Below are 13,574 nucleotides of genomic sequence, written 5' to 3' on the forward strand. Positions count from 1 at the left end.
GGTTCTAGAATGCCATGCCTCAGGCTGTTGTAGGTACTAAAGGGCAACAACTTTCAAATGCTGTCAGAGACACAATGCTGGGATAGATGATGGTTGGGATGACCTTGTGCAATAGTTCTTGTGTCCTTGCAGAACAGGGTGAACGGGTGTATGTGTGTTGTCTCTATCATAGGTGTTTGTGTCTTACATCAGATTAAAACTGTTGGCTTGTGGTTCTCAAGCAGAACAGGAATATGAACTACCTTTTAATTCCTATAGAACAGAAGTATTGTAAAAGTTAAATATTTTAGTTATATAGGTGAAAGCTAAAGTGAATATTGTAGAAATAGACAAGGCAGTCCAGTAGATTTATTATAATTAGTTACAGTTCCTTTCTTTTATGGTTTGCCTGCATGACTTACTCCCAGTTAAGAACAGACTCTTTAATGTAAGGGTGTACTTGCCCATTTCCAAGCTCAGATCATTAGGTCTTCCACCTAATCTACTTCATATCACTTCCTCTGCTAACTTCTTTGGAAAAGGGGAAATAGAAATGGGGTTTGTTAATTGAACTAATGTAGTTTAACTAGTGTATTGAAATATCAGTAAAAGTTGGCAAGATCCTAAGTTGACACCTTATAGCTGGTCATATTGAAACTTTGATGTGAAGTTCAATTTCATCTCAGCCAAGAAGATGTGTTGACTAAAGGGCAGTTTTTACTTATGATGGATAACACTTGTTTTTAAAAAGTCAGTATGAGCATGCACCCTTTATTTTTAGTCTAGAGAGAACCAATACTTTTTTAGTTTAAACAGGACAAATTTACTGTGTTTTGCTTTGCTAAGAGCAGTGGCTCCCAGTCTGCCTGTAGCTAAACCTCACTTGAAAAAAAAAAATAGCCAAAGATCTGTGATTCAGACCTTGTGGATTCAGCTTGGGTCTTCCAGAATTCATTAGCTTTAGTTATGTGCTGCAGCTTTACAGTCATATGCTTCTACTATGCCGCTGAGACCTGCCCCACTAATGGGGAACTACTTCTGAGCACATCTGTCTAAGGTCTGGGAAGGTGTCAGTATTACTGCTCTAGAACATAGTAGATTCTTGCTTCTAGTGTTTGGATATTCCTTGCTTCCTTCTCAGATCCGGGAGCTGGTTCCTGAGTCCCAAGCCTATATGGATCTGTTGGCCTTTGAACGCAAACTAGACCAGACCATTATGCGGAAGCGTGTGGATATTCAGGAAGCACTGAAGAGGCCAATGAAGGTATGTAATGAACACTTTATACATAAAGTTAAGGGAAAAAGAATAATCCTTGTGTTAAATGGTGGAATGATCTTCCCAGTAAAAGTCCTGTTAACAGGTCAGACAAAGCTCCTAAGAATAAGCAGCTGGGGAGCAGCATGCATAAAAAAGTGGTGGGGAAAATTCTGTGGATATTACCAGCTCTGTCTTCTGAAAGGCTTTAATAAGGAGAATAATAGCTTCTGGATAAATAAACACTGGCTTTGGAACTTTTTATTACAATGATTAAAAAGAAAGTAAGAGATTAGAGGGGTATGCTAAAGAGGTGTATTAAATTTCCTATTAGAACTCAGTCATAAACTAAACTTGTGGAATAATAAAACATATGATGGGAAGAATGACTTACAGGAAAATTATTAAAGATCCTGCAAAAATGTACACATTCGCATAGTCTGTAAAAGGATGATTTATATGAGAAAAGAATGGATGACATTTTCTGCAATTTCTATTAGATTGAGCCCAGCACTTCACCATACATAATACCCTACTGAAATGGTCTTTTCCTAAGTTTTCTGAGTCTATTCAACTGAATCACAGAAAAGTTTAGGTAGGTGGAAACTGGAAGTCATCTAATTCAACCTCCTGCTCAAAACAAAGTTGTCAAGGCCTTGCGGAATTTTGAAAATCTCTACGGATGGAGGTTTCACAGCCTCTTCAGGCAACCTGTTCCAATGTTTGGCCACTTTCATTGTGAAGAATTTCTTTTCATTTCTGTGACTGTATTGAATGCTCATACTCATTCATGTAGTAAGTCCTGTAGTATGAATAGCTTTGTAGCTGCATGTCTGTTGTGAAGTAAAACTGTCATTTTTGTCTGTACCAGAGTAATGGGTATCAGCCCAACTAAGATCTGTTTGTCACTGTACAGGTATGTGATAAGATGTGGAAGGCTTTTACCTCTGTTGTTTTTCCAGTTTATATATATGAAACAGAAAAAAAAAAGGGAAAGAATTAAGTTCCATTAACATATCTATTTATAGATAGGAAGTGAAATGTGGATGCTTTAAATCACAAGTTTGTAGTCAAAAACTGTTGTATATAATAGATTGGACTGACTCTTGGAATGATTTGCCTTAGCTTCTTAATGTCTTTAGAACACCATTAGTTTAAACTAGCTAGGAATTTGGCCATGTTTAAAAGTAATTGAAGACTTAGACTTGCATTCATAAATCTGCAGAAAGATGCTTATTCTGTGGCAAACTCTTTAACTAGGGAGTTGACCAGTACATGAGGTTCCAGCTCTGAATATCCAGAGATGTCCAGGGCCCTGTAATGGGAAAGAGTCAGGAGGCACAGCACTGTACAGAAACTATAGACAGAAAATTCCATTTCCATCTAGGGCTCAGCAGACGTTTTAAATATCAGTTACTCAGCTAGTTAACATCTAAAGAATGATCAATCAGATGTTTTTCAAATTCATGTCTAGACTTAGCATGTAGCAGCTGTGAAATTCAAGACCTGTCAAAAGAGAGCTAAGCCCAGATAATTTGAGGTTGTTATGATATTAAGTGTATTCATTTTATTATAGTTGGAGCATTAGTAACAGCAATAAAAGTTATCTCTACATTTCCACCTCCTATCAAAGCTTTTGTAATTTTGAAATATTTGCCTTAAAACGGTGGTTCCCAAGCTGGGATTGCAATCCTGGTAAAAATTTAAATTTCTCTGAGGCATGTGATAATATGTAGGGAATATGCAGGACTGCTTTGAATTACCAGTTGTAATTGCACTTACCATATTGGTCACAGTGATTGCGTTGTAGCTAGAAACAGTGTTTGGCAGCCGCAAGTTTATGGTCTAGTGTTGCTGACTTTTTTTCTCTGAAGACTAATTATTCTGGAGAAATTTTTAGGAAAATGTTTCAAACACTTTTGATTGAGGACTGTGTATAAAATTTGTTTGGCCTTTTGATCCTACTTGGACATTCTGTGAACAGCTGCTCTGTTGAAACAGATGACAGCTGTGGGGTTGCTCAGAAAGCAAGGAGACTTAGGGCTTGTGAGGTTGGTTGAAGGTGCAGAAATGGCTTTCACCACCTGCCAGCTCACTTTACCACTGTTAGCAATCCTTCTCAGCTCCCAGCTTATTCACTCCAGATGCTGCCTTGTCTTTGCTCTGCCTTTGGGTACTAGCATGTTCTCTTTTGTCAGTCCTGTGTGCTTGGGCTACATTCTCGTCTGCAGAGCGATATTTGCTGCATGCCACTCGTTGCAAGTCCTTGCACTGACCTTATGGAAAACCCATGCACTCAGAATTCCATAAAGGACTTTTTAAGAGGGAGTCAGGCAGACAGGGCTGTTTGACTTCAGTGTGGCCAGAGATACAGATATAGCAAGCTCCATGGCCTGAAGAAAACAGAAACCTCATGGCTCAACTCCAAACAAGTAGATGTCATTAAAGAAGAATGCATTACTGAAAATCTGGACAGCTAAGGCCATGGTGGACTTTGGGAGTGGGATTTATTTGGCTAAGTATAGACATCTACATTGTATTTATTTATATGTAAGCTAGTCACTCTGGATTCCCTTTATAGTCAAAAGATTTAGTCAGCGTGGGCAGTGGAGTTCAGGGCACAGTACAGTAAACAGTAGTAGATGTTTAAAAGAATATAGATTAATCATGCCCTAAAAAGTGCCTGTTTTTCTCCATTGTCTAAGCCTGAGATAACTAGTTGTGGACATAAACATAATTTTAAGACTGAGATGATTTTCATATCAAGGTCACCTGGCTGAGAGCAGAGCATCTAGTGACCCATCCCACAAGCAAGACTCGTGTTCCAAGCCCTGGCACAACAGATGATATTTTTGTCTCACCCAAACAAGGGGCTGTCGCTCTTTCACATTGAACTGGTGGGGGATATTGACCAGATCTGTGTGTAGTTTGAGTTCCTCAAACTAAATGCACTTTCCCCACTTTGAGGTTTTAAAATAACTGAGGAATTACTACTGGATTGCTGGCAGAAGGAAATTTGCATTTTGCTTTTCTGAAACACAAAGGTTTCTGCATGATCCTCTACCCTCCAGGCAAACTGGTTGATTTTTTTTTTGCTCAGTATGGCTTGAGCCACAGCACACTCAGATCTGTATCTGAGCTCTGAGTTCTGTTGTTGTAAGAGACTCTCATCTTTGTTGTGTACTGAGTTCTGTACCTGCAAGGGATCTTCTTAGGGGCAGAAGAATGAATAATATCTGGGGACTTTTGTGTCTTACTCTGAACCCTACTCTCATTGAGCTCCTGGAATCAAACCTGTACTCACTTCAGTCAGCAAATGCAGTTGGTATCATTTCCTCCAACTTGAGCAAAGCATTTATTCATTCTTCATGAGATGCTATGGAGAAAGAGCTGGGGATTACTAAGGAAAAACTAAGGTGACTGAGAGCAGTGGCAGCTCAATCACATTTTAGCTGTTGTAGATTCCCCTCTGTACTTTGAGTTCTGTGGCACATAGGCAGTGTACGTCATTTTCTGTGATTGTTGTGGTGGACTTGGCCCTGGCTGGGATTAAGTGGAGGAATTCCTGCTATAAAACACTTGCCAACTGATTTGAAACATCATTAAAAGTGATGAGCAACAGAAAAGTCCTAGTATTGCTGCAGAAGACCCTAGTGACACCTGACTTGTTAAAGCTGGAATGCAGTGTCAAAATGAATGGTTCGGACTAGGATGATAATGCAAAAAAGTGCTTCTGGAACAACCTAGAGAAAGGAAGATTCACCTTGTGTATGTCGCTTGGCTTTTATATGTGAATACAAAAAAGAAAAAAAGGGAGGGACTGGTAGTGGCTGCTTTTTAGGTGGAGGGGAGGAAAAGTATCAACAGATAGGCTGAATGACAATGTTGGCACAAGAACAAACGGGGAAAAGGTGCCTGAATAAATGTAATTGTCAGAGAAGACTCCAAGGAGGGGGAGAAAAGATTTCGTTTTTGAAATTGTATCTTCATTGGTTCTGAAATGCATTACATGATACAGACCTGTAACCTGGACTTACTGTTGCTGCCAGCTCAGTGACCCCAGACCCCATCAAGCACTACAGTGGTTTTCGTAAGATATTTTAAAGCTCTTCAGGGTAAATGTCTGCACAAGCAATTTAAAATAGAAATATGTTGAAGGTAAAACAGAATTTATGGCATTAAAACAATATATTGAGGGAATTTTATTAGGAATTTTCTCATCTTTATCATCAATGATAAAATTTACAAAAAAAAAAAAAAAAAAAAAAAAGCCAAATAGCTTGTAGTTTCCTGAAGTGTGAGGAGATCAGTCTGCAACAGGTACATCCTCTAATTAGGAAGTGGTTATATGTACGAAGAGTTGGGTTGTCCTTAGTCTCAACATGTGTCTTGTTCTGCAGTCACCTAGTGTTTGAAGGTCACCTCAGAGTCAGTGGGCTTTAGGTGAGTCCACCTCCTTGTGGATACCCTGAACTTGGCCCTAGGAGTTCCCAGGTTGTCTTCTCTGGGCTGATCTGAGGCTTCTTACACGTTATTATTGAGAGGACTGAGTTGCCAATGGGACCACATCAACATGTGTTACTGCAGTACTGGATGGCTTGTTGCCTAGGTAGTTAATTATTGGCAGAGCCTGTGCCCACAGCCTTACCATACTATGCTGCTTTTAACTAGTTAGGACTGAATCAAGCCACTGGGTAAAAAGTTCCTCAGCCTTGACACAAACAGGCAAAGAGTGTGTGCATTCTTAACCCATCACAAACTAGCTGAAGTATTTGATGAGAACATGATAAAATCGCGCATGATCACCCCCCCTCTCAACATGCAGTGACAATAGGATTTATGAGGCTCGTGTGGATCAGTGTCCTTACTAATAGTGACCAGTAACAAGATCATGGATTGGTTGGGGTTGAAAGGAACCTCTGGAGGTCATCTTGTCCAACTCCCCTGCTGAAGCAGGGCTACCTAGAGCTGGTTATCCAGAACCTTGTCCAGATAGGTTTTGAACATCTACAATGTAGGACATTCCACTGCTTCCCTGGGTAATGGGTTTAGGGGGAGTTTATTTTGGTGAGGGTTTTGTTGTTGGTGGTGGTTTTGTTAGTTTGTTGGTTTTTTGTTGTTGTTGGGAGGGGGGTGTGTTCTGCTTTTTGAATTGTGAGATAAGGAAAACACAAACACTCTAATCTCCTTCTTTAGGTCAGCCTTCTTTAGGTCACAAACATCTCCTTCTTTAGGTCATACATCTTTCATGTTCTTTAATGTTCTCTTTTCTTAGGTAAAAAATTCAGTGCTCCCAATCACTGTAGAGAAAGAATAATTCAGTGCACCTAGCTATTCTTACCACCCATTAGTATCCACCTCCTGATTTTGTTCCTGAAAGAGTACAGTATACAACTACCAGATAAGCTGCTGTAACTGATTTGTTTTAGACTACTGCTCATACTATTCTTCATTTTATTCCTCTGTAACATTTGTTTGACTTTTTGGAGGTTTGCGTGGGTTTTTTAGTTGAAGTTTTTCTAGAACTGTCTACAGGTGTTCTTCATGTGTTAGTCCCGTTTTGAACTCAGTAAATACTGGATAGCTCCTTTTAATATTCATGATACTTGTTTATTCTACCAAGTCACTGATTTTCCTGCTTCAAGTTGGCCATTTTTAAGTTCTTGTCCATCTTTTCTTGCCATGAGTTACCTAACTAATTTTATTTCTTTTACAAATTTTGACATATCTGATTGTTGCTACTCTGGGTGAGCGATACCTCTGTATTCCAGTTCTGATGTGGACACACTTGATTCTTTTATAATGGTCAGACTTAAACACTTGTTATTCCTATACATTGTTCTTTTTGTCTCCTGATTTCTAGTCTCCATGCTACTTCACCTTCCCCTGTTCTTTTTGTTTCCTAAAAGGTGTGGGGTTTTTTATTGTGAGAAAAAGTAACAGTTACGCTATATGCAAATGCAGAAACACAGATGTTAATCTTTCCTGTGCTTTATGTATGAGGTTTTTATGCTGTGTTGATGTACACAGAAATCCATCCTTAAGATGTGCATAGAAAGCTGTTAATACAATACTATTCCTAAGATCAACAGCCAGATTTCCTTGATTCATCTTCTGATAACTTTGTTTGAAATCCCAAACACAGTTTCCCTGGAAGTGTCCTGTAAGTACTGTGTCCTGCCTGAGAGGTCACTGAAGGAAGCTTTAACTTCAGTATTTGATGGAGATTTGTCTTGAGGGTATTACACAGATCATGGTATCTTCAGATGACTGGATTCTGGTTTGAATTTTAAGGATATAATGGTAATGGAAACTGAAAAAAGAAAAAACCCAACAAAAACCCCCCAGAGGTAGTTTTCTGAAGAATTTGATGGATTTCCAGCATTACACCTATTTACTTAAACTGTGCTGATTTGTGTGAAGATGACATTTAAGAACTTGGAGAGAAAAAGCTGTACTGCTGTTCCAGCATTCTTGTCAGCCTCCTTTTGAGATCTATCTCATTCCACATGAGCTTTGCTGACAATTGTGCTGCTATTGTAGCTGAGACCTTTGCAATAGTTCGTTGCTGACATGCCCAATCTTGTGTCACATATGTGTCTTTTTTTCTTTTTTTTTCCTGTTTTTCAAGAGGAAATTTTAAGTGAAATACAGTGCTTTCTGGGGAAGGCTTCTCTTTTTAATATGACTGCTATTTCAGGTTCATTTTGCTGAAGACAAGTCAAAGATATCTCTTAAAGATGTGTATCTTACACTTAGGGAATAAGCAGATTAAGCATTTATTGATTTTTGTTCCAGAGGGTATTTGATTCGCAGTGTTGATCAGGTCTCTGTCAAGTTCCCCCCTGTTAATTTTTTCTGTGTGGGTGGTAAAGTTTCAGTGTGTCAGGAGAGATGAAATGTGATGCTTTCTTCTTGCCCTAGAGCTGCAAGTTTTCTCTTTAGTTTTTGCTCCAAGGTACTGAGAATCCTACCAGTAAAAATCAAGGCCACAGGTTTTGGTTGGCTGCTTTTCTGTTCTCTGAGAGCCAATCATACAGAGAGGAGCATTGATTTTAGATCTGTGCTACAATATGCATTGCTAAGAAATTTGCAGAATTTGTTGAAGGGCAGTGTCTTCTTCCTAAGCTACCTTGCACTGCTGTATTTAAGCTGCACAATAACCTAGTTGCACATAACTGATGTATCATTTCCTGCCTGGATGAGATAGAGATGGAAGAATACCTCACACTCAGAGCCTTCTGGATATGAACTTGACATTATTATGGAAGCCAGGAGTACTGATAAGTGAACTGAGTGCAGTGATTTTGGGGGTGTATTTTCAACCAAGGGACTTTACGGTCTGTATATGGCTATGTATGTGTATATATATGTATATGGCCAGTGCCATTTAGATCTTCTTCTTGAGCAAACTTGAGTCTTGACTGTGTCATTTCTGAGCTGACAGCTTCCAAGGCTAATCATCCTTATGATGGCAGTATAGCTGTGAGTGCTGAAGTTGTTACTCACTGGGTAGATCTCTTCAGGAGGAATTCAGACTATATTCTTCAATGTCTGCCAGAATTTTCGTTCATCAGGTGAGACTGTAGTGTCTCAGCTTACAGGAGAAGAGTCGTTGTACAGGAGAAGGAGCCTACCTGTCAAAAGAAAGTGTTCATTTGTAGAGCTATGGTTCTGATGTTTTGCTGAAGATGTATTTTCTTTGAATGACACTGCTTAAAGTATCTATTACCACTGTTGGTGATACGTGTATGTAGGGCAAGTTCAAGTGCAATTCCAGTTCCTGGAACTGGAAGAAGGTAGTCAGCCCCCTAGAATGTCTGGTGCAGAGCTGCTCCCTGGTAGCTTTTATGAGAAGCCAGTAGTGCTGGCAACACTTAGACGTGTAAGGAAGAAGAGGTAGTGGGCATTTTGGGAAAGGCAGAAAGAAGTTAAAATGGAGCAGCAACTCATAAGGGGACTAACAGGAGGTGGACACGTCAGCAGCTTAAGAAACGTAGTGGTGGAGGCTTGGTTGTTTCTGGGTCTGCACAGTGCTGTACAGAGGACATGTTTGGCTGTTCAAGCAGTGTTCAGGGCCAAATGCCCCTTTCACAATTTTTTTAGACTGCTTACCAGAAAGTCTCTGGCAGATCTGGCTGCACTCTTGCAGGTCAGGTCTAGAGTTACTGGTTATGACAGTTGTGATGGCTGACACCTGTTTGCAGTTGCATTACTATGTAGGTTCCTGTTAAAGGATGGTAGCTCAGCTGTAGAAAGGAAGGCTAGTGTCTGTCATGTCCTGAGGTGTGCTTGGCATGGTAGAGCCCCTAGATGGAAGGGAAGTTGTACCAGCTGAAGTGTGGGGTAGTGCAATCAGCGAGGCAAAAAGGATGAGGGACTCCCTCCTTAAAGTAAAACACCAGAAGAAAAAGCAGAAATTTGGAGTCTTCTGAAAGAAGACAATAGCACAATCACAGTTGGATCTTAAGTAATAAAAAAAGAGGATTCTTTGTGTCTTCCTAGAAATGACCCTACAGAGTTTTCTGCAACCTCGGAAATCACAGACTTGCTGGAATAAGAGCAAGCCTGAAGAAATGATTCATTTTTAAGGACATGTGATCAGAGAAAACATGGTTTACAGATTATTTTTTTATTATTATTATTTTTTTAAATTCCATTTTACCTGGCAAAAGTGAGTTTTCCTTCTGTATGTTCCCTTACTCTGCTTGGTATTCTAATAAAGGCTTTCAAGATTTTGATTCTTTTTGAGTCTAAAAATCTTTAAAAAAAGATTTTTAATAGATTTAAAGCCCATTTGGTGTTGGAGTTCTCTTGCAGCTGTGCAATTGCCCTCTTTGATTTCCTGGTAAGTCAGAAGCAAGGATCTTTTTGTGGTTGCATTTAGGACATAATCACTGCCTTAATAGTGTTGTAAATTTGCAGTACCTTTTTGACCAAAATCTGAAGACAACCCCCAGGACACAGGTTGCACATTTTGCTTGTTGGATAGAATATCTTTGATTAGCAGAGACTAAAGGCCCAGCATTCCACAGTACTTGCAGGTTGTCAGTAGTGTCTGTAACACGCTGGAGTCAAAGACTAGATGCTTTTTGATCTAAAATCAAGGTACATAGAAAGTAAGGCAAAAGATAACTAAAGATAGCCATTACATAGGATTTTTGTTCATAATTATTCTAAGTTTCTTTCTGATGACAGTGTGGAAGAAGTGGGCTGATTAATAGGGGTTACAGTGAGGAAATGATTAAATTTAAGAGTTTGTTGTTCAGAAGAAAATACTGTACATTGAAGAGAAGATATGCAGACTCGTGAGTTTGGCAGAGCAGGGAAAGTATAGGGAACCCAGCAGGAGACCAGTTCTGAAATGCAAGCTGCATCTGGCTTATGCATGACTTGAAAGAAAAATGGTAAGGAGTTAGTGAAGACAAACAGTGGAAAGTATCAAGGAGAGGCATTTTGGAGTGGAGTTAGGCATTGTTACTAACTTGGTTTCAGGTGGACTATACCAGGCAGCTAGAGCCTGAAAGCTAGGAGAAAGAAAGACATCTACAATGCTCAGATTTGAATAAGGATGTTATTGCAGAGGATGATCTTAGTGATGAAATGTCAGATTTCAGAGGAAACAGACATAGTTCCTAGCAGATATGGAGACATACAAGGAGAGAAGGAGTTTCCAGGGTAAAAGGGAGAATGGTGATAATGTCTTTGGAAATCAAAAGAAGAGGAAATGGAATCAGTGATGTAAAGTTGAAATATCTGTGGAGTATCTAGGATGAACTGGTAAGAGAAAAGCTGCTTATGTATATAGATGCAGTTTTGCAAATAATCAGTTGGGAATAAAATTTAGGAACATAAAATGTGCAAGTTAATTTAAAGAGTTGTGAATTTAGAAATGTGAAGTCCTTCACAAGTCCTCCACACCAAATAAAGATTCTGGGGCATTAGAATAAAACCCCCCAAATCTGTATGATGAAAGAGCACTTTAGCAACAGAAATTCTGTAAGAAAGGATAAGAAAGAATATGGATTCCCAGGAATATTTTACTACCTGTCTGCCTGTTCTTATCTGTGTCAACCTGTCATTTTCTGGACTTATGGCACTTTTGAAAAACCTTTTCCTATCACTGCATACTATTGACACTCCGTTTCCATCAAACCTTTCTGTCACTGTCTTCTCCAGATTTGGCAAAATGTAATCATTTTCTTTTTCCTCTTCAGCCATACATCTCTGCCTCCCACATTCCTCTGTGCTATATTAGTTTTTTAGTTTCCTGACCTGATGTATATGACTTCCTTCTCTCCTATATGTGTGTATGTGGGAGTGTGAAAGCTTTACAAGACTACTCCTTTCTTAAGTTGTATGAAGGTTGTTTTGACTCTTTAACTTGACAGCTGTAGCCTTTTTGTCATTGTATTATAAACAGATATTTGAGTCCCAGAGAAACTTTTTGGCAATATCTTTTCTTGAATCCATGCATCAGAGTTAATCACCAGGTTTTCCATATGGTGCACAGGAGACAAAGGCACTGAGAAATAACACAGCCCTCAGTCAGTACAGTGACTGAGAAGCCTTAGATACCCTGTAAAAATTACATCAGGTAGGCATGATTGTATCTCTCACAGGCTTGAGCGCCTGGGTTAGGGGTGAAGCATGATGCCTTCCTCCACTCAGGTCTCACAGCAAGTTGGATCTGTAACATGTTTGATGTGGGTGAAAGGCAGATAAAGAGGAAGGTTGGACAAGGCCTTGGGTGACATGTTCTAATGTGAGGTGTCCCTGCCCATGGCAGGGGTTTGGAACTAGATGATCTTACAGTCTTTTCCAGCCAAAACCATTATATGATTCTAAGGTTAGGCAGCCTGTGTGGGAGGTATAGGAAGATTATTACCAGGCTCTGCATAATGTTAGAATGAGGATGGGCAAAGATGTGTCCAGCACATAATTTGCAGCATTAGCTGTATTTGTAACTGCCATTTACAAATCTGAACTGCTGCAAATATGGAAGACATTCATGTGGCAAGAGGTTTGCAGCTGAGTTTTAGCAGTCTAGCTAGGATCTAGACAGGAAGGGCATCGTATCATGCTTTTCTTACAATGGTTTCTCAAATATCTAATCCAGAAGTACAGGTTGTACTTCTGAGGCTTGTCCCTGCCTCTGAAGCCTGGCCCTGCAACTTCCTGTCTTTCTCCACTTACAGTGGATCTTAGTATGTTTATATAGCCAATAGTTTTTGAAAGGAAGTTTCAGATTCAGCTCTTCAGTATATTTTCCTATACATAACCAAATCTTAAGTGGTGCAACTGTACTAAACTTGCAGATTCTCTACTAAATGTATAACTATCACTTTCCTGTGGCTTCCTCAGATCTTGGACTTAAACTGGATGTGTACTTTTCTTTTCTCTAACAGCAAAAGCGGAAACTGAGACTTTACATCTCCAACACATTTAATCCTGCAAAATCTGATGCTGATGACTCTGACGGCAGCATTGCTTCATGGGAGCTGCGAGTGGAGGGGAAGCTCCTGGATGACGTATGACTTACCTGTGCTTCCCTGGGGCTGGCAAGGATCTAGAGGTTGTCCTGTGGGGTGGTGGACTTTACTGGGGACATCAACTGAGACAAGACATCTCCGAATGGCAGCATTGGTTTATTGCTGCTGGGAATGTGCTGTGTCCAGCCGGAGAGAGGGATAAGACCATAATGTAAATGTTGGGAAGGGGCAGGGAGGGCAGCAGACTTAAGGACAGGACAGGTATGAAGAGGTGGAGAGAACAGGGCTGAGACAATTCCCTTAAAAGATATGGCAGGGTTCAAGTAATGAGAAGCGTGCTTGCAGCAAGCACTGCATCTTCTGAAGTGTATGATGACAAGGGGAAGTGAGGAGTTTACATTCCTAGGGAGGACAAGATGATGTATGGAAGGTCAGAGCAAGGATGGAAGAAAAGTTTTATCATTCTGAAGTCCTCAGAAACCTCAGTAATGGATTTAGCTTTCCTTGGGGAAGGCTGGACTTTCCTAAAAAAGGTGCCATTTATCTGAATAAACTGGTCAAGCTAAGTATTTGATAAGATACAGATGGAGAACATGTCTGTATGGAGAGGACAAGGCTTTCAAGGCACATCTCTCTGTCTGGAGATAACTGTACATGAATCAAAATCATAATCTTGCTGGAGGATGAAGGGTTGACAGTGCAACATCTGGAAATTGAAGTTAGACTCAATTTAGAAATTAGAGCATATATTTTAACAAAGAGAGTCTTTATTAGAACAAAATAGCTTCTCAATTACTGGCAATTTTAAATTGCCGGAGGATGTATTTCTAAAATATTATCTGCATTAA

The 13,574-nt window shown here is 39.7% G+C and overlaps 1 protein-coding gene across 8 annotated transcripts in view; it reads left to right on the plus strand.

The window, feature by feature from the left end:
* Positions 1–13,574, plus strand: part of SMARCD3 (SWI/SNF related, matrix associated, actin dependent regulator of chromatin, subfamily d, member 3) — a 90,362-nt gene that overhangs the window by 61,361 nt on the left and 15,427 nt on the right. For all 8 annotated transcript variants that reach the window (XM_065667133.1, XM_065667131.1, XM_065667132.1 and 5 more), the window contains 2 exons: positions 1,121–1,243; positions 12,643–12,765. In XM_065667133.1, the coding sequence (XP_065523205.1) occupies positions 1,121–1,243; positions 12,643–12,765 (246 nt within the window). The remainder of the gene's footprint in view (positions 1–1,120; positions 1,244–12,642; positions 12,766–13,574) is intronic.

The sequence above is a fragment of the Lathamus discolor genome, chromosome 2 (assembly GCF_037157495.1).
Source record: "Lathamus discolor isolate bLatDis1 chromosome 2, bLatDis1.hap1, whole genome shotgun sequence".
Taxonomy (NCBI): domain Eukaryota; kingdom Metazoa; phylum Chordata; class Aves; order Psittaciformes; family Psittacidae; genus Lathamus; species Lathamus discolor.